A 21,525-nucleotide genomic window follows, 5' to 3' on the forward strand; every position below is an offset into this window, starting at 1 on the left:
CTCCTATATGGGGAAAGGGAAGTGTTTAACAGTCATGGAGGGGTCTGCTTCTCTCCTGACAGCAATTGACTTGGCACTTGTTTGGGCTGAATGGGGTAAAACTGATCGCCACTCCATGTGACTTTGGGAGTGGCAAGTGATCATCTTGAGGCTTCAAAGCAAGAATTTTAGAACAGCTCCCTCTATACAGGTGACCTCATCCATCTAAATAACAATTCATAATTACACAGGAATAACAACCATAAACTTGACTGTGCTGGGAGCATCAGGGTGCGTGGCCACCCTACTGATACCAGTTACAAAATAACCAGATCATTTTATAACTCCCTGAAAACCAGAGACTGCTTGGTCCACCCATGTTTATAACAATGAAGTATTTCAGCTTTTGCTAAAAGTAGATTACTTTTATTTTTGATTGATGTCCATGGCCCATTACTTTCTTACTACCTCTGCTGCAGATGTAAACGAGTGTGCCCAGAATCCTCTGCTCTGTGCTTTCCGATGTGTGAACACTTATGGGTCGTATGAATGCAAATGTCCTGCTGGCTATGTCCTGAGAGAAGACAGGAGGATGTGCAAAGGTGAGACATTCATGTTTATGGTCATCCAAGCCAGAGAGCTCTAACACGATGATGGGAGATGTCCCTCCAAAGCTTCCAATTATAGAGGAGGGCTGGGAACTGGGGAACACTGCTGTAGCTCATGGACATTATGAGGGTTGTCATTGCTACCTTTCCTAGTAAATTGTTGCTTGAGGCTTCAAGCTGAGTCGAGGGCTGCACTGCAGATCCCTTTTAGTTCCTTCTGTGTTGCATGCCAGCCATGCCACAAATGTGAAGACAGAAAGAAAAGACATTTCCCCACATTCAGGAAGTTCTATATGAAGAGGTTGAGATGGAGATATTCAGTTAATCAAAAAGTATTAAAAATCATGCTTCCTGCTTTTTGAAGAGGGTACCAGTTAGTTAGGGAGCAATTTCTTCAAGTTCATACGTGGTTAGAAGACGTCTTCTCATTCTTGGGAGGCCACAGAGTCCAACAATGCAAAAGGAAATAGGTTACTTAATACTGTTTTATGTGAAAAATGCAAGAAATTAATGCAGCTTCTCTTATAAATTTGTGGTTGCACATTCTTTCCAGACCTGGATGAGTGTGAAGAGTTGAAGCATGACTGTGCTGAAAAGCAAATGGAATGCAAGAACCTAATCGGCACGTATATATGCATCTGCGGACCTGGGTATCAGCGCACACCTGACGGGGAAGCCTGTGTAGGTAAGAGAATCCCTGCAGAAGGAGCTCTGAGTGAGTCAGAAGTGACAAAGTGGGCCGAATCCTTATAGGTGCTATGTTCTTCTTGGCCAGAGCCATTTTGCCCCTCTTAACCTCATGCCATAACTTCCAGTGGAGGGCCCCTTGTCTCTTGATGATCTGTGAATCCCATGAGCTCTGTGATTTTCTCCCTCTGAGCTGGCCTTTGCCTACTTTCTCAGTCCATTTTGCTTCCAGGATTGGAATATTGGGTGTTTCCTCTATTTCCTTCCTTCTTATTTTTGTACTCTTTTGTTTTGGGGTCAGTTCCACTTACTGCATTGGAATGTCTCCCTGTGGACCCAACTTTGCTACCAGTACCCTGTCATTGAGTTCTGATGCCAGGTCCTGAACAAGGAACATCACTAAACCATCACTAAACCAGTGGGATCCACCTCCAGAGAATGGTATTGTGCAGAGTGGGTCCCAGGCAATGGTATTTTAAGGCTCCCCCAAGTTCCTTTCATGTGGATCCAGCATTAAAAACCACAGCTTTAGACTAGGGGTTGGCACACCACAGTGTGAGGTTCAAATCCAGCCTGCCAGCCCACCACCTGTTTATTTAAATGGAGTTGTGTGGGAATATAGCTCTAATCATTTACTTATTGTCCATGCCTGCTTTCCTGCCACAGTGGCAGAGCAGAGCAGAGCACTTGCAACAGAGACCATATGGCCTGCAAAGCCTAAAATTTACTATATATTTATAGTAATACTGTAGTATTAGTATTACCTACAGAAAGTTTCCTGACCACTGCTTTAGACAAGAAATACAGGCAAAAAACACTAGAAAACTCCCACATGCATCCCTTTCCTTTTTAATAATCAGTGACATTAGAAAACGTTTTTATGTTGTCAGTCAAGAATCTTAAGGACCTCACCATCCCCTTCCTCTGTAAGAAACTGAATTAAATAGCCATTAAAGAGCAGACTTTAAAAGCACAGGAAAAGGGTGTGGACTGATGATCCCATTCTGGGTCTTCTGGGATCTGTGCTGCTGACTCTTAGCGGCACATCAGAGTCGGAGAGCTTGGGTTCCACGCCAGAGATTTTGAATCACTTGCTCTGCCACTGGGGTTTTTAACCTGTTCTAGCCCTCTCTAGGTGTCACCTTCCAACTCTCTGCCTCTCTTTTTGAGATCTGTGCCTCAGGGGTTGGAACTATTCTTTCAAATGGGATGCACCTAGTCAAATTATTTCATCAGACACTTCTAAGAATCTCAAGCTATTTGAATGCTTTTCTCTGAATCGGGGAAATTGAACTATGATTTTTTTCTTTCTTAAGAACATTGTTGACGTACTATAATAAACATAATCTATATTGAACTGGAAGGTTAGTCTAGATAACTTCCTTAGGTTGTAGCTGACTATTGCAGATATTATTCTACTGAAGTACTGCAATATTTCTTTAATATGTTGATTTTAAAATTAAAACTTTTTCCCCTTCATTTGAAATGATCCTTTGAGAATCCCCTTTATGTACAGATATGGAAAATTTTAAATTTTATGAAGTGAAAGACCGGAAGTATACAGAAAATACTATCATCTGTGTTTTAAGTATATGAAAATGCCATGAATTATGTTTTTTAAAGGGTGGAGGTATACACACAGATGTATGTATTTGCTTGTATGTGTGCAATTCATCTCTGGGAAGACACATTAGTAACGCGGTTGACTCCTTGGGCGGGAATTTGGTGGCTGGGGGATAGGGAGAAAGGGGAAATTTTGCTGAATTATGTTCTTATACTTTTTGTATTTGGGACCATGTGAATAGCTTACCTAGTGTTCACAAACTAAATTTAAAAAAAGAAAGAGTCCATTCTTGTACAAAGTGGTCAGATGACTCCTCTTGTTTTCGGTCCTTCAATGAAACCGCGCAGATGAGAATGAATGTCAGACCAAGCCAGGCATCTGTGAGAACGGGCGCTGCCTCAACACCCGGGGGAGCTACACCTGCGAGTGCAATGACGGCTTCACAGCCAGCCCCGCCCAGGATGAGTGCCTTGGTGAGTACGTGCAGCGGGATGCCTTTGTAACCTGGCCTCCACATTGGGGTGCTTAGAATCCAGATCTCTTCTTTGAAATAATAGAGACTGTCAAAATTTCAGGAAAGGTTGAAAATGTTCATATTTGGGAGATGACTCAGTGATTGATTGTCCATTGGGCTTAGCACCACCCTGCAGCTCAGTTCTTCCTTTACTAATTGTATCACTGAATCACTTGTTTGAAATTTCCTTCTGCCTTTTTAAACCCTTGGTGCTCAGGATGCTTCCATATGTTTCTCTGCTTCCATGGCATGACTATACTTCTGGGAGCAGATAGAGTCACAACCTTGTCCAGACCAATGCTTTTCTGCCTGCTTACTGAATTTCTTATTTGTCTCCTCAGATGTCATCCTTTCTTTCTCACTGCAGTTTCCAGCTTTCCCTTCTCGCTCCTTCTCACCAGGGTAAAGTGTTATATCCCTTGTGGGTTTCATATCTGACCAAATTTTTGATAGCTTGCTGTGCTTAGAACATTTCCTAAAATCTTCCTTTTAATATAATGTCCCTTCCAGACAACCGGGAAGGGTACTGCTTCACGGAGGTGCTCCAGAACATGTGCCAGATCGGCTCGAGCAACAGGAACCCCGTCACCAAGTCGGAGTGCTGCTGTGACGGAGGGAGAGGCTGGGGTCCCCAGTGCGAGATCTGCCCTTTCCAGGGGACTGTGGCTTTCAAAAAACTCTGCCCCCATGGCCGAGGATTCATGACCAATGGAACAGGTACTTCCCTTTGTTCTGGTTTATTACCAATGGAGCAGGTAATTCATTTGGTCCAAAAATACTTGCAGGGAATTTGTTTATTTGTTCTATGAAAAACAGAGAATATGGAATCTGCAATATGAACCTAGGCTGAGTTGCATAGTGGAGGTTGACAAAAATTCTTCATTACGATATTTTAGATATTCAAGGCCATGTTGCCAAAGTGTCCTGAATAAGTTGTGTGTGCTAGGGTTCCTGCCTCTGCTTTATAAGGAGTCTTCAACTATTTATTTATTTATTTATTTATTTATTTATTTATTTATTTATTATCTATTTATTTATTTATAAATCCTCACCCGAGGATATGTTTTTATTGATTTTTTAGCAAGAAAGGAAGAGAGACGAGAGAGAGAGAGAAAAGAGAGAGAGAGAGAAAGAGAGAGAGAGAGGTGAGAAATATTGATTGGTTGCCTCCCACATGCACCCTGACTGGGGATTGAACCCACAACCTTTTGGTGTATGGGATGATGCTCCAACCAGCTGAGCTACCTGGGAAGAGCAGGAGTCTTCAACTTTTTAAACAAAAGTTTCTTGTAAGTGTTGTTGTTTATTCAGAATGTAATTTTTAGATAAATCTTAAAATAAATGTACATTAAATTCCTAAACTAGTGCGCCAATATGTAATTTAACTCTTAAAATTGACTGAAATAGACTGTATAAAAGTATGCTGGATTTATGTTCATGTTAGAAAGATGTGGTTAATGGTAGAATAACATAACTGGGTAGATTAGATGGGGTGACCAAAACAAATTTATGATTTTTTGGAGGAAAAATTGAAATGGTGAAAAACACTCATTTCTTGAGACCAGTGAGGGTAGACTAAATTGCATTTCAGAGTAACCTTGAAAAATTTCAGGAAAAATATTAGCTGTTGGTACAAAATGGTTATTTGGCAATCAAAAGTGAAGAAATTGCTGGTATTGGCCCCCACCGAGCAGTAAGTGGATAGGTGGGTCAAAATGGGTTGGACAGTGGCTTTAATGCTCAACAGTGCATATTGAGCAAATCTCCTTTGGTGGAGCTGAGTGGGGTTCTCTCTTCCTTAGCAGGCCACAAAGGCACAGCCCAGGAATCCACCCCAGAGTCCTGGGCCTCCCCACCAAAGAAGTGAAGTTTAGTCCAAGTTCCCCCAACTATGTGATTTGATATTCTTTAGGATTAACTTTAAACACAACAAAAAGAATAGAAAAAACCTTCCTCCTTATTTTGGACATGCAATATTAGAAAAAAAGTGGGATTTCCTTGTCAGAAGGATCCACTGCTGCGATTCACATATGGAACATCAGCCTGAGGTGAGCTTGATGGCGTGAGATGGCGCAAGGAGCTAAATATGTCTAGATGAGGTAGATGTTCTGTGGCCCACAGGAGGAAAACGGTATAAATTTAGAAAGAAATTATTTTTAAAGTTTTCTCCTAGCCTGATTAGTTTACCACTACAGTCTGATAAAGTTATTCTTTGCCTTTCAAAATAGTTACCATTACATGTGAAACATATGCTGTCATTCCTTTGGTTTAATTTCTTAGGTCCATAATTTAGTATCATAGTTCATTAGTACTTACACTGAAGTGATCCTTACATATTATTGTTGTCCATTTTAATGCCTTTTTAAATTTCTGTTTATTAAATTACAGATATTGATGAGTGCAGGGTTATCCATGACGTTTGCAAAAATGGGGAATGTGTCAATGACAGAGGATCATATCACTGCATTTGTAAAACCGGCTACACTCCCGACATCACTGGGACTGCCTGCGTAGGTAAGTATTCTGTTTCTTCTGGTTTATTAACTCTAGATAAAATTGTAGATTATGGCAAAAAAAATCCTCAAACTAACAAAATCTAAAAAGCCTGTGTAAATTCATAAGAAAACATAAGACAAGGATCAAACACTTCACAGAGTTTACTTTTTCTCAAAACAAAAATTCTTTCGACCTTGTGGGTATTGATATTTATGCATCTTTTCAGATAGGTAGTCACACTGTATCTCTTTGATCATAGACCTGAACGAATGCAACCAGGCTCCCAAACCCTGCAATTTTATCTGCAAAAACACAGAAGGGAGTTACCAGTGTTCCTGTCCGAAAGGTTACATTCTGCAGGATGATGGAAGGAGCTGCAAAGGTAAAGTAAAATGTGCCTTCACCCATTCACGGGCCTCCAGGGCACAAGGTTGCCGAAAGACCCTCTCTACACACAAGAGGTGCTCCCCTGGTGTTAGAGCCTGGATGGAGGCTCCCTGTGCGGGAGGGAAGGGAGATGGCAGAGGACCGGTGGCAGCATCTATCCTTACTGTGTGCCCCATGGGCGCCTTCCCTGAGCCTCTCAGAGGCAGCAGGACCAGTTCTACAAGGTCCTGTCCTGCAGGAGCTTATCTGAGACATAAATGTCACAATGAATGAAGAAGCAGCCAAAGCTTCAACAAAAATCCCTTATCGACCCAGGATTTTTGCAAAATTCTGTTGGTGTAAACGTACTCCTGTGAACAACTTCCTCAACATTAAGGACTCCATATATTGAGTAAATGCACTAGTGCGTCATACTTAAGGATAATTTGGAAAATGAGGGATTTAGAGAAGGTAGACCAGATGGTAGAACAAGATTAGAGTATTCTGCCATGAAGTCTTGAAGGGGAAAGAGGGAAATAAAGAAGTTAAATGGTGGGATGGAGTGGAAGTAGGGAGCAGAGGGAAGGAGGGAGAGAAGGCGGGAAGAAGGGAGGAAGGGTCCTGCATTCTCAGTGATTTTTTAAAATTGAAATTCTACTTAAATTTGGAACCCACTTGGTATCTCCTGATGTTATTTATAGCAATGGAGTTGAGAATGAACCTTAACTTTCTGGCAGTGAGGAAAGAAGCCTGGTCAAAGCGGAGGATTTTATTGAGACTTGAGGAATAATCTGTAGGCAGTTTTATCGGAATGAGTATTTTCCTTTCCTTTTTTCCCTTCCTGATTGCTCAATTTTTTTTTATCCCAAGGAGGATCTCTAAACAAAAAGTCAGTTTTGGTTTGGTTTGGTTGACCAACTCCTTTGAGCAAAATAAAAAACAGCAAAGAATGAAGTGAACAAATTTTCAGCCTCAACATTTTTTTTACGTTTCAGCTTAAATAGATCTTTTCAACATTCTGGAAATCTTTTGAGAATCCCTAGTCTCTTACCTCATTTAAAGTTTATTTAAAATTTATAACTGATCTGAAATTTCTTTCTTGAGGGATTCCCACTTTCCTCTAACTAAAGAGAATTGGGTTTTCCTTGGATTCCCCCAAAGAGCTACATTTTTAATCTAAATTGAGACCACATTTTATCTTTCAAACTCTTCTCTCCTGGGTACTCCCAGCCATTTGCTTGGCTCTGTTCTGGCCAGGCACACTTGAGTCAGAGAGATGAAAGCTCAGAGCTTCCTCCTAAGGCAGCTTCTAGGTACGCATGCTGTCAGCTCTACTCCAATGCCCGTCTTGCACTTTCTTGTAGATCTTGATGAGTGTGCAACTAAGCAGCACAACTGTCAGTTCCTGTGTGTTAACACCATTGGCAGCTTCGCTTGTAAATGTCCTCCTGGCTTTACCCAGCACCACACTGCCTGCATTGGTAAGTGGGGAGGAAAGGTCCCTTTGTGGGAGATAGCTATTCCTTTAAGTTCTTTTGTTGTTGGAGTAAGAAGATAAAAACTCAGGAAAATATGGGGGTACGTATATGTGTGTATGTGCATGTGAACAGGTACATGTGAGCAGTTACAGGCCTTTTTGGGTCTTTTCTAAGTGAATCATCCATCTCTCTTCCTTTTAAATAACAGAAAGAGAGCTTCAGGGAATTCCTCCCCCCCACCTTTACCTACCCTGTCTCTTACAGATAACAATGAGTGCACCTCGGACATCAACCTGTGTGGGTCCAAGGGCATTTGCCAGAATACTCCTGGGAGCTTCACCTGTGAATGCCAGCGGGGATTCTCACTGGATCAGAGTGGCGCCAGCTGTGAAGGTGGGTAGGGCCCTCAGCTCCATCCAGCTGGTGGGTCCCTCTCAGAGGCCTGTGTGACTGTCAATACCTTCATCATCGTCCTCTATGTGATATCACACCTGAGCACCTGAAGACGGGAAAGGTTTACCTGATTTGCACAGGTCCCATACCTTAGCAATCCCGTCTTTTGTTCTCATGCTTGATTGTGTTGATAACCATGCCTTTCCTGGGTATTTCTGCCTAGTTATTCATTTAATTGAATAAGAACAGTCAAGAAAAATAACTAGATTCCTGAATTTTATTCATTAATTTTCTGGTCATTGGATTCAGTCATGAAAGGATTCCCCCAATGTGGATTAAACATATGAGGAAAGCCCTTCTGATAATGTATAATTAAAAGTTTAAACCATTTTGTTAGCAATTTACCTTTTTTTTGACATTTTTTGGTTTCTAATTCTGGTACAAGTAAGAAAATATAAATAATTTGCACAGCTAACCCATAAAGTGCCTGTGTGCTTTGCATTAATTTCTTCATCATTTTTATTTGTAGACTTTACCAGGGATATCCGAATATTTTTCTCCTTAAACTTAACAAACCCCCAGAGTAGATATTCTTAAAGGTTTGGGTGGTGGAATAATTTTTAAAAATAAAAACAGTCATGGGGATGTAAAGTACAGCATAGGGAATATAGTCAGTAATATAGTGATAACTACAATGGGTACTAGTCAGAGTGATCACTTCATGGGTTATATAAGTGTCTAATCACTGGGTTGTACAATATGTAATATTGTATGTCAACTGTAATGGAAAACTTAATTTTTAAAAATCTAGCTCAGAAAACAAACAAACAAAAATCAACAACCGTGGAATAATTTTTTTCAGAGTCAGATTTCCTTTGAAAATGGCTTTCACTTTAGCACACATATAAATGTTGCTTCAGAGAATGCCTCTGAGACAAGTAGGAATGTGGCTTAAAGGCGACTGCACCTCCTTTTTTCAGACGTGGATGAGTGTGAAGGAAACCACCGCTGCCAGCACGGCTGCCAGAACATCATCGGGGGCTACCGGTGCAGCTGCCCGCAGGGCTACCTCCAGCACTACCAGTGGAACCAGTGTGTTGGCAAGTACTTTTCCTTCTGAGCAAGAGGAATTGCTCTAAGCTCCTTAGAGTCAAAATGCTGCTTTCTCTCTGGAAACTTACTCTTGTCACGGAAGCAACAAATACTCATTTAAAACTGCCCTAAGCCATGGCCAGTGTGGCTCAGTGTTTAGCGGGTTTGATGCCTGGTCAAGTGCCTGTACCTCGGTTGCAGGTTCACTCCCTGGTCCTGGCCAGAATGAAAGCATGTTGGAAGCAACCACTTGAGGTATCTTTCTCACATCAATAGTTCTCTCTCTCTATCTTTCTCACTTTCCCTCCCTTCCACTCTCTCTCTAAAAATGGATGGACAAATATCCTCAGGTGATGATTAACAATAAATAAGTAAATAAATAAATAAATCTGATATACTAAAAGCCTAATAAGCACATCGACTGAAGAGTGGAACGACTCATTGTTATGAGACGCACTTCCCCCTGGTGGTCAGTGCGCTCCCATGAGGGAGTGCTGCTCAGCCAGAAGCCAGGCTCATGGCTGGTGAGTGCAGGGGTGGTGGCAGGAGCCTCTCCCACCTCTGTGGCAGTGCTAAGGACCCCTTTGGGGGTTGTCCGCCTGTCGGCTTAGGCCCACTCCCCACGGCAGGCGGACAACCCCTGAGGGGTCCTGAACTGTGAGAGGGCGCAGGCCCAGGCTGAGGGGACCCCCCCCCCAAGGGCACAAATGTCTTGCTCTGGGCCTCTAGTAATAAAATAAAATAAAACTGCCCTAACTTGGTTGAAACCAGAGGGAAGATACAGCCTTCACAAAATAGCAAACTAAGAAAAAAATAATGATAGAGGACACTTCAAGGCATTTGAAATGAAAAAGTTTATGGACTCCCAATATCCCCCTGCCCTTCTGTTGCCTTGCTAGTCTACTCGGCCCACACTTGACTTCTGTAAGCATTAGGAGCTGACAAAATCCTACTTCTGACTAAAAATGTCAGCCAGCTAGAGGCCATTATGAGCAACTGTTGGTCTGAAGATGCAAAAGTGGTTCCATTCAGCTCTGTACATCTTTGGGGCAGAGAGCAAGTAGCAGACACAGTGATTTTTTTCAGAATTGCTTAATTCTTTTGAAAATTAAGGAGACCCACAGGCTCTCTCATTAAATTGAAATTATGTCATTTTTGATTGCACAATGTCATGGGAAAATAACTTTTTGTTGTTGTTGTTAATCTTCACCCGAGGATATTTTTTCCATTGATTTTTAGAGAAAGTGGAAGCTAGGACAGGTCACCGGAAGGGAGGGAGGGGGAGAGAAACATAGATGTGAGAGAGAGACACAGCTATTGGCTGCCTCCCACACGCTGGGGATTAAACCTATAAGGCACTTGATCAGGAATCGAACCTGAATCCCTTTGGTCCACAGGCAACACTCTAACCCAGTGGTCGGCAAACTGCGGCTCGTGAGCCACATGCGGCTCTTTGGCCCACAAAATACCACGTGTGGGCGCGCACGTACAGTGCGATTGAAACTTCGTGGCCCATGCGCAGAAGTCGGTATTTTGTGGAAGAGCCACACTCAAGGGGCCAAAGAGCCGCATGTGGCTCATGAGCCGCAGTTTGCCGACCGCTGCTCTAACCACTAAGCACATCGGCCAGGGCTAATTCTTAATGCACACCAGAGAATTCAAACATGGTGAGTTTAGAGAGACCCCTGATCCACCTAGCAGCCTGAGCTCTTTGATTTCCTGTTGAGGACCTGGAAGCTCAAGGAGGAGAGGGAAGTTGCCTTTGCACAGGTTCTCTTGTGATATGTCTGGAGATAGAGCCCAAGGCTCTTAACTTTAAGCATCACTCCTGTTTTCACTCCAGAAGCATCTGTGACCTGTCCCAGCTGCCACACTGTAGGGGAGCCCTCCTTAGCAAAGGCAAGAGAATTCCTTGTCTTGTCTTTTGTTAGGGAAGTGGGAGTGGATGCTCCGCATTCCCTTGCTTCACTTTACTCCAAACAGACACGTCATTCAGTGTTTTCATTTGTCAAAATTGTGTCTCTCTCATCTGGTTTGATTTATTACAAGACACAGTTTTGCAGAAGTGAGTAGGATTGGCTAAAATGACCCCAGTGCTAGAGGAGTTTAGACCGCATGTGTTGCTGACCAGCTGTCTGGTTTTAATAAAAATGCCTTCACTGTTATGGGCTCAGGAAGGTCTTGGATTTTAGTTACCAAATTCTGACACTTTCCACAGACTTTCAGAGTGAGTTGTCCTCGTTATGTAGGTTCCTTGAATTAAATTAGACCTGGGTGCGGGGTGCGGGGGAGCGGGAGGGCGGGCAGAGAGGATAAGAGAGGTGAGATCCACCACGGTTGAGCTTTTGCCCTCCTTTCCCTCCCTCCTCTCCCTACCTTCAGCCCAGGGATAGTAGAGATGGCCAGGTCGTGCCCTAGTTGTCTGGGGATTCAACTTTGGCCCCATGAAGATCATCTCCTGGCTGAAGTTATAGATAAATACATTGATTAAGAAGCAAGAAGAGCCCTGGTCAGTGTGGCAGTTGGTTGAGCATCGTCCCATGCACCAAAGGGTTGCCAGTTTGATTCCTGGCCAGGGTACATACCTGGGGTTGATCCCAGTCAGGATGTGTGCAGGAGGCAACCAATTGATGTTTCTCTCTCACATTAATGTTTCTCTCCCTGTGTGTCCCTTCCTCTCTCTCTCTAAAATCAATTTTTTAAAAACATATTTTTAAAAAAGAAGCAAAAATAGGTTTGGGAGTTTTTGATGCCCAAAAGATATCAGTCCAAACGTAGCTCATAATTCTTGAGAATTATAGTTATCCAGAGTGTGGGTTGCCTCGGATCAGAATGGTTTCCCCACAGCCACGCAGAGCAGAGCAGATCTCTTAGGTCAGCCCAGCCTGAAGGTCACTCTCAGAGGATGGATGGGTTTGGGACCAGAAGCCACTGGATTTCATTGTTTTCTAAGAAATATCAAACTTACAGCTTGCGGTTGGAGTTGGCCCATTTTGACCTAGAGAAAATGAGTAAAAGAAAGCCCATCCTACATTTTGGAATTCTCCCAGCGGTTCTTCATGCCACAGCTAACACTATGCACACCAAAGGCTGACAACTTTTATTTTCGAGGACAGGGTGGGTAGGTCTCCATCTGCTTTTAAGGACTATTTTTTTGGAGACTCTAAAGCTGTTTCAATAAAATTAGAATTGTCCTTTTTTAATAAAAAGAACAAAACCCTCACCAATGTAAGAACCAACAGAAAGAATAAAACAAAGATCTGGGAGTGTAGGAAAATTCCTTGTGAAGCCCTTTGCTCCAGGTGCTCAAGGTGAAAAGGTCAGGAAAAGTGCAAAGCATGTTAAACAAATTGTGGTGTTTGTATATTGATAAAAAAAGGGTGAGTGCACTGAGTATTGTCAAGCTATAAATACTGAACATTTGCCAAATTCTTATCTTAGTTCGTGCTCCACTCTACCCCACCTCTCCAACCCCGATAAGCAAGTTTAGTTTAAACTTTACTAGATTCTCTGGGAGGGAAAAATGTAAAATAAATAGGAAAGGATATGAAAGGGGAGGGGAGTTCTCAACTGAAATTGATGTTCAAAGTGCAAAAGGACTTTAGAGATTATCTAGTCTGACCTTATTCCTAATATACAAACCCTATTCCTACCTCCCTGGTCATCCACGTTTGATATAAATGCCACCTTGAAGGGCACTTTCTCCCAACATAGGCCAATCTCTATATAGAAAACAATTCTTAGAAATGTATTTTTCATAGAGAATAAACTTTCATAGAGAATAAACTTTCATAGAGAATAAACTTTTCCTCCCTCTAACTTCTAACCATTGCTCCTATTTCTGTGTCTTAGGGAAAAACACACCATGACAGGTCTTTCCCCACATACCTATGCCTTAGGGATTTTATCAGTCACTAGACGCCCGGTGCACAGATTTGTGCACCAGTGGGGTCCCTCAGCCTGGCCTGCAGGGATTGAGCAGAAACCGGGTCTCTGACATCCCCTGAGGGGTCCCGGATTGCAAGAGGCAATGCCCGGCTATCAGGCCGTTGGGATCACCAGCTCACAGCGCCTGCTATCCCACAGGCCTGAGCCCCCAAGCAGCTCTTGGCTCCTTGCTCTGGTGGGAGTCTTCAGTCTCCGGCCAGAGCTGCTCCTATAGCTCCTTCCGCCCCCCCCCCTTCCTCTCATCAAGCTTGATCCTTGCCTGTGGCCTGGCTTTCCTATCGTGATCAGGATCATGGGCCACAGGCAAGTTGGCTCCTAGGTCCCGGGGTGCCGCCTTGCCTGCAGCCGGGCTTTCCGGTGGCTTCTGGGGTGGCACACGGGGGCCTGGATGGCAGCTCCCGGTGTCCCGCCCTACCTGTAGTATGCAAATTAGCCACCATCTTGGTTGGCAGTTAAATTTGCATATCGTGCTGATTAGCCAATGGGAGGCATAGCGAAGGTATGGTCAATTACTATGTTTGTCTGTTATTAGATTAGATAGATGGCCCCAGCAGGAAACAAATGGCTGAGCCCAACCAAAATCATAGGGTAAGGGAGATGAGCCTGTTGATAATCTATACAGGTGAGCCTCCTGGGACCGAGAGCAGGTGGGAAGTCTGCAGACAGATGTGGAGGGGCAAGAAGACATCCAGTCCAGGGATATTCTCTCCATCAAAGTAAACACCCTCGGTTCTTCATTCACTCTTTGGTGCCCATGGTCTCCATTGGTCTCTATCACACACTTCATCTCTAATTTAAAATATGGGGGGAAGAACACTGACAATGGCATATTTTATTATTTCTGTTCTAGGAATCTTGGAGCTTAAGTGACCTTAGGTGGGTGCTTGAGAGTCCTTGGATAGTAAAGACCCTCAAACAGGCTCAGAGCTAGGCACTGGGTCATTGCAGGCAGCTCAGTGCCTGGCTTTCTTATTATGTATTGACTCCCTCTCCCTGCAACCACTCAAAGGAGAGACAGAGAAGAGAAAGAGAGGAAAAGAAGGGAGGGAGGTAAGGAGAGAGGGAGGGAGGTAGGAAAGAAGCAAGGGAGGACAGAAATATGAATATTATGTATATATGCAAACATGTTGCCCCCAGTATTTTTACCCATCTAGCCTCCTAAATTGAAGAACAGATATTTTCTTAGAAACAATATTGTTCTTTAAAAATGAGTGAAAAGACATTTCTAAGAATTAAGTTTTCTACATGAACCAAATAAAGCAAAAGTAATTAAAGAAGAAAGGAAGTATGAGTTTAGATGGAGGTGAGTCTCTGGAGAAACATCCTGGCATAAAGGAAAGCACGTGGTTGCTGCAGTCAGACAGACCTGGGTGCTAGCTCTGCCCGCCGCGGCTGTGGGGATCACAGGGGCTTTGTGAGCCTCACTCTCTTCATCAACAGGGACGATAATACCTCCCTCCCATGACTGTTGGGAAGGTGAAGTAAATGAATGTGAAGCATGACCTGGTCTCCCATATGTCATGCAGCAGGCATCTGATAAATGCCAATCACCTTCTCCCTCCTTCCTTTTATTGGAAGTGTTTGCTTAGTGAGGAGAGGGCCAGTCTACCTGCATTGAAATGAGCATCCGTCTAAACATGAGCTGTAGCAATTAACAACTGTCTCGCCAGAAAGCTTCCAACCTGCCCTACAGAAGCAGGTCTACAAAAATATACTGGAGGTTTCAGAAAATATAAATTAGAAATAATGAGAAATTCAAGGTTTTCTCCCTTCCTGTTGACTTAAGTTAGATTTCCCCCCCTGCTTATTACTATCAGACTTGGCAGGTCCCTGTGGGCAGCCGGTCTGCACCATCTGTCTCTCTTGTGGGTTTTCCAGAATTATTTCTCAAGAAGTTTGCACGCATCTTTTCCAGCCATACTTAGCATGGCCCAGACTCTCAGAGGGGAGTCTGGTTTGGATAAGGGGGAACCCATTCAGAGATGGGAGTGGACATACCAAAAGGTACTATTCATCCCCAGCACAAACACTGGGGGGCCAATGCAGATTTTTGAAAAGGAAGGCCAAGAGGGGAAGACACTTTTTGCAGGTGTCAGCTCTTGCCAGCCCCGTACATTCTGAAAAAAGGAGATGGAAAAGCAACCTCCAGGAATGTGCTCGGTCTTTGCTTTAGAGACAGTCATACCGTTGCACAGAGAACTGTGTGATTCCTTCCCTCTCACCCTCAACCCTGAACCTTAGCTATGAACCAGCCCCACGATCTTCATGGGGTGCGCATGAACATACTACTGTAGGCTTCCAGTGAAAATTAGAGTCTGTCGGTCCTCAGAATGCCGTGCTCTATTGCCCTCCACCCGGTGCATTTGACCTTGTCGAACACATTTGTTCACCACATGGCAAAAGCCCACATCCATTTCCACATTTTTCTCTTGTTTTCCTTTTCTCATCCCAGACACCTCTACCTGCTTCAGCCTGGCCGAGGGCCAGTTGGCCAGCAGCCAGTGACTTGACCCAGACTCCTCGATAGAAGCCTCTGGCCGATGTCACATATGCCTTGTCTTCTGGTTCTTCCTGCAGATGAAAACGAATGCCTCAGTGCTCACATCTGCGGAGGAGCCTCCTGTCACAACACCCTGGGGAGCTACAAGTGCATGTGTCCCACCGGCTTCCAGTACGAGCAGTTCAGCGGAGGATGCCAGGACATCAACGAATGTGGCTCTTCCCAGGCTCCCTGCAGCTACGGCTGTTCCAACACCGAGGGCGGCTACCTGTGTGGCTGCCCACCAGGTTACTTCCGGATCGGCCAAGGGTAAGCACCGCAGCTTGCGGTCCTGGTTGGAGGCTTTCTCATTTATGGTGTAATCCAGCATATTTAACTGTTCTCAGGGAGCTGAGTTACACATTTTATAACCCTTGAGTTAATTCCAGTCAGCTCCATAGAGGCTGTAGGTTACTTTATTTGAAAGGGGGCATCTACAGTTCTGAAAATTTATAGATGTCAAACAAAATAGTCTGTCTCACTCTCCAGCTTGATCTACACATCTTGTTGGAAAGTGATTCATTTCTCAGGAAATATGGGGGCTGACCCGTGACAAAGCTGGGCTCACGTAGCACATTGTTGCTTCCCTCTCTTCTTGGGCAAGTAGTATTCTGTCTTAACTTAAAATGCCATCTTGCCCAACGCCCAGTAGGATAAATCCAAAAGATACCTGTTGTGTGGTTTTAAAGTATATTTCACATTTTAGACTTAAATTTACATTAAAGTGGCCAAAATGGGTATTAAAATGAGAGTTGAAATAGCTATTATGTTTTCCAGGTAAAATATTTCACTGCATTGAATGTATGTGAGTTGGGACAGGGAAGACCTCTTTTTATTTTACTCAGTGTTTTAAATTGGGTGGCAAGTTTTCAAAGTTTAGGTCTTTTTCCCTGCTGAGTTCGTCTAGACTTGGATGTCCGTCACGTTTTTGGCTATCCTGTGGAGGATCTCAAGCTTTAATATTTTAATTGGGAACGCACAGACATTAAATGTGCAAACACACATATGCCCCTGCACACACACATATACACCCACCACACATAGTTACATGTTTCCCAGCATACACATACGTGTATTTATCAAGTTATTAACTTAGTGGCCTTTGATTTCTTGACACAGTTGGCAAAAGAATGCTTGATGGGAAGCACACAGAATGCCAGCCATGGGACACATTTCCCACATGTCTGTGCCGGCTCTCAGGAGACTCGTTCTTTTTAAGTTTAATGCCAGAGCCATTTTCCTAGCAAAAAACTGTGACACTCCACACTGGCCTCTGGCCACTGGGGCTTCATAGTCACACTTCTTGTAAGGTAAGTGGTGTTGCAGGGATATGAAAATCCTGGGAAAGAGTCCTGAGAAAGGAACCAAAGCCTGCACATTTGGTGTTTGCCTGTCAATAATGGAATCATTGTGTGAATGTATACACACACACACACACACACACACACACACACGATGCGCATTTATCATTTCATTCATTATTATTGTTTCTACACATTTCATTTTGCAAGATAAAGAAAGAAGAAAAGGGCTCTGGCAGCATTGCAAAAAATGGTAGGAATCTGTATATTGAATCTTCTTTTATTGATTGAGAGAAAGAGAGCGAGAGAGAAACATTGATTTGTTGTTCCACTTATTTATGCATTCACTGGTTGATTCTTGTATGTGCCCCGACTAGGGATTGAACCTACAACAGTGGTGTATCGGGATGACACTCTAACCAACTGAGCTGCCTGGCCAAGGTCTATATTGAATCTTAACGGCATAATGGAAGATGGGTTATAAAGAGTAGGCCAGCTAATACAGAAAAAGAGATAAATAATACATGGTCTACATTTTGACCCATTGTACCCATTTATATACAGTTTGGCTTCTCTATGAATCACTAGAGGGATAAGACCAGGCCCCCAAAATAAAGATTCTTTTTGAGTCATTCAGATATTTCAACACATTTTGAAAGGGGATCCTACTAAGTACATTCCAAGTGGCCTATGAAATAGCAGAATAAGAAAACAAGGTACTTGTGAAACATGCAAGCCTCCGATCATAATCTGGCTTTGATAACTAAAAGGCAAAGAAAAACAGCTGAACTAGTTCTCTCTTGGGCAATGGGTTTGTTTGTCCAGCCTCACATGAGTCAGAGCCAGTGGCCCTAGTGGTTTTGAATGACTTGAAACAATTTCCCACAGTTGAGCAAGCGCTGATACATGTGTTTTATACGTTGCATCTCTTCCCGATTTATTTCTAAGTCAACCTCAAGTATCACCTAAGAGCTTTCTTCGTATTTTCAGTAGCTTCAGCCCTAGTCAGAGGTCAAATAATAGGAGAGATTGCTAAAAAGCTGGAGCTATGAAGGGTGGTGATGGTGGTGGTGGTGATGGAAGTGGAGGTGGCAGTGATGGCATCCATTAGTTGGGAAGAGGGCAAGGAACTAACAGCGATGTCTTATACTTTTCTCACTCCCGTGGAACCAATTTCATAAAAACAAGACTTTTATTTAACCTCCCAAATTGCATGGTCTTTCCAAGACAGGAGGAAAACAACACTCCTTGTCCCTTCCCCATGTAAGTACAGCAAATCGCCCACCACATTAGGCTTAGGGAACAAAGGGGCAAATCATATTCAAAATAGAGCCCTAAGAGAATGGAGAAAAAAATCAATAAACCAAGCAGCCGGGAATAAGAGGGCAACCACAGAGGACTTCAATATGGTTCTCAGAACCATCCAATCACCCAATGGACATATAGTCAAGGGCTGAATGTCACCAGGTTTCACCAGAATTCTCGTATCACCTCCCTGTGACTCACGTCTAATAATAAATGTCTGTGCTGCCTTTCCGTTCTCCCACAGGCACTGTGTATCTGGAATGGGCATGGGCCGAGGAGGACCAGAGCCACCTGCCAGCGGAGAAATGGATGACAATTCCCTCTCCCCAGAGGCTTGTTATGAATGTAAGATCAACGGTTACCCAAAACGGGGCAGGAAACGGAGAAGCGCCAATGAAACAGACGCCTCCCACATCGAGGTGGGTACAGAGTGGTGGCTCCTGATGTCTCCTAGGGCAGAAGGGCCTTCCAGGTTCCTGTGGTTTCCTCTAAGGATGCTCCACAGTGAGCAGAGGCTCCCCAGGGAAAAAATCCAGACATTCCCCGAGCTCTAGGCTGCATTTTACAAGAGTCTGTGGGGCTCTCTGGGCTTTCTTGCTGCCTTTAGGGAGTGGCCATTCGAAGGTTTTCACATACTTGCTCATTTCCTCTGTCTCGCCAAAAAGAAAGTCAAACACCCACCCAGAGTCTGCTGAAAGGACGAGGTCTGAACCAGGACAGCCAGTGGGCAGAATAGTGAAGTGACATAGTGCTTCCTACACAGGGACGCCAAGTTCTGAAGCTAGAGGCTGCTCTCCTGAAAAGAGCCATGTGGAGTGTGAGGGAACTTGGATTCTAGACAAGAACAACATGGAGCTCAGGCAGCCTGGTTTTCTTTGCCTACGGCTGCCGCAGCCTTTCAGTCAACTCAGAAATGCACAGATATTCACCCAGACCTCTGGCTCCCGGCCCTGAGAATCTAGCACATCTGGTCCCAGAGAGGCAAGCAAGAAGCCAGGTGCAAAGCATTGAATATTAGCAGATCATCAGAGTCAGGAAGTAGGTTCATAGGTGTGTCCTTCGGAGGGAACGGTTTTGCATCCGTGAACAAAATTGAAATAGACTGGTTCTTTCTTAAGCATCAGTGCTGTAATGCATCCGCTGTGGTTTAGGAAATGAGATAATCTTTAGAAAGAAAATACTCTATTAAAACAGTGGTTCTCAGATTTGAGTGTGCATGTGAATTATCTCGAAGGCTTGTGAAAATGGATTTCTGGGAGACACCCCCAGGGCTTCTGATTCTGTCCCCCCGGGGTGGCACCAAGGATTTGCATTCCTAACAGATTCCCAGGCGATGCTGAGGCTGCTGGCCCAGGGACCACACTTGGAGGCCCACCCCGTTAAAAGACCTACAAATACAAGTGATTTCAACCCGACCTTCTTGACATGTTTAATATTTTTAATATTATAAATATGTGCCAACTTAACACCTGTGATTTTAAAAATGTGCTTTATGAATATGCTTTTTCAATATAGTTTATACAATCTGAGAAGAAAGTTGTGTCAGTGTGGGAATCACGTTAATTTTCCTTTATGATGGGAAACAAGTGCCTTTCTACAGTTTCTTTAACACACTGCGCGTGTCTTTTCAGGATCAGCCAGAGAAGGAAGCCAATGTGAGTCTTGCCAGTTGGGACGCTGAGAAGATAGCCATGTTCGCTTTCAACATTTCCCACATCAGCAACAAGGTCCGAATCCTAGAACTCCTTCCGGCTCTTACAACGCTAACGAATCACAACAGATACTTGATTGAATCTGGGAATGAAAACGGCCTCTTTAAAATCAACCAAAAGGAAGGGATCAGCTACCTCCACTTCACGAAGAAGAAGCCAGTGGCTGGAACCTATTCATTACAAATCAGCAGCACTCCACTTTATAAGAAGAAAGAACTGAACCAGCTAGAAGACAAATATGACAAAGACTACCTCAGTGGTGAACTGGGTGATAATCTGAAGATGAAAATTCAGATTTTGCTTCATTAATTCACCATCCAGAGACCCAATAATTACAAACCAAAGATAGATAGGTAGAACTGAATTTTCCCCCAAGTCAGAATTTTATATCATAGGTACAATCTTTCACCACATCAATTTCTATAAATAAGCACTATTCTTGTATTACCAAAGCAAGGTACAGGAGACTACCCTAGTTCAAAACAACCACTTTCTCAGGCTTCTCGTGTGTGTAGCGAAGCTACCTTGACATATGTGTTGATTCTTGAAAACTGGGATGTGTATTTCCACTGGGGGCTGGCCATCCACGCTCACGTGCCATCCTTCTAGCAGACATACGGGAATGTGCTTTCAATTGTTGGACTTCTATTTTTTTTTCAGACTTTAAAACTTTGCTTCTCCAAATAAAAGTACTAGGTTGGCCATTTCTAATATCTACTTGGTGCTAGTAAATTCTCAAACTAGATTCATAAATGCACTGTAATATTTACACAACTTAGAAACCAAATTCCAACTATTCAGCTCAAATACTTCATTAATTTCAATCAACCAAAGTTAGTTCAGTAGCTTATCTCAGTTATGAGTATAATACATTACATGTAAATTAAGTGTGTGTATACTGTAATCGTGCTATTTTTATCATTGAAACATTTATAAACTAGAATAATAATACCCTTAACGTGAGGGTTTGTAATGGTGCTTATTAAGACCAAAGACTTGTTAAATGTGTACACCAAGTGGTATTGAAATTTCTGTGACTGGCCCGCACGTGCATGGAGGTCTGGGAGGACCAGGAAACAGCCTCAGCAGCCAGAACATCACCAGTGCATCCTTCATCACACCTGTGCCGTCTGCCAAGATGACCCTTGGTCATTCATGTCCACAAGGGGTCCATGTCATAAATGTCACAATAAAACAGTCTCTTCTTTTTTTAGTGTACCCCTTGATTTTGTGTGCTTGCATGGATGTGGCATTGGAGGGGCCATTCTGGAGGCTAAATAAAGTCTCCTGAATTTGAATTATCCTGGGTCTGTTACTTATAGCTTCTAAAGGTGCCAAATGTATAACCACTATGAGCATACTTAACATATTTGAGTCAGTCTCTTGTTTCATAATTCATTAAAGACAGCAGTGTTATTTCTCACCAGTGAGAGATTTAGATGGGAGCATTATTTCTAAAGCATAACCTAATTACTCCGGTGACTTAAACTACTAGATTTAAGTGCTTTAAAAATCTCAAGTTTGGTCATTGTCTTAGAGCACA

The 21,525-nt window shown here is 43.3% G+C and overlaps 1 protein-coding gene across 1 annotated transcript in view; it reads left to right on the top strand.

Moving 5' to 3' along the window:
• FBN1 (fibrillin 1) overlaps window positions 1-21,200 on the top strand; it is a gene marked incomplete at its 5' end in the record, with an annotated part of 229,336 nt that extends 208,136 nt beyond the window's left edge. The window contains 12 exons of the mRNA XM_081089678.1: window positions 459-581; window positions 1,141-1,272; window positions 3,186-3,311; window positions 3,863-4,069; window positions 5,741-5,866; window positions 6,108-6,230; window positions 7,579-7,695; window positions 7,957-8,085; window positions 9,066-9,185; window positions 15,703-15,934; window positions 18,515-18,689; window positions 19,902-21,200. Of these exons, the coding sequence (XP_080945804.1) occupies window positions 459-581; window positions 1,141-1,272; window positions 3,186-3,311; window positions 3,863-4,069; window positions 5,741-5,866; window positions 6,108-6,230; window positions 7,579-7,695; window positions 7,957-8,085; window positions 9,066-9,185; window positions 15,703-15,934; window positions 18,515-18,689; window positions 19,902-20,291 (2,000 nt within the window). The 3' untranslated portion in view covers window positions 20,292-21,200. The remainder of the gene's footprint in view (window positions 1-458; window positions 582-1,140; window positions 1,273-3,185; window positions 3,312-3,862; window positions 4,070-5,740; window positions 5,867-6,107; window positions 6,231-7,578; window positions 7,696-7,956; window positions 8,086-9,065; window positions 9,186-15,702; window positions 15,935-18,514; window positions 18,690-19,901) is intronic.
• Window positions 21,201-21,525: the final 325 nt, after the last annotated feature.

This window comes from Myotis nattereri, assembly GCF_964212035.1.
Source record: "Myotis nattereri genome assembly, chromosome: 1".
NCBI lineage: Eukaryota > Metazoa > Chordata > Mammalia > Chiroptera > Vespertilionidae > Myotis > Myotis nattereri.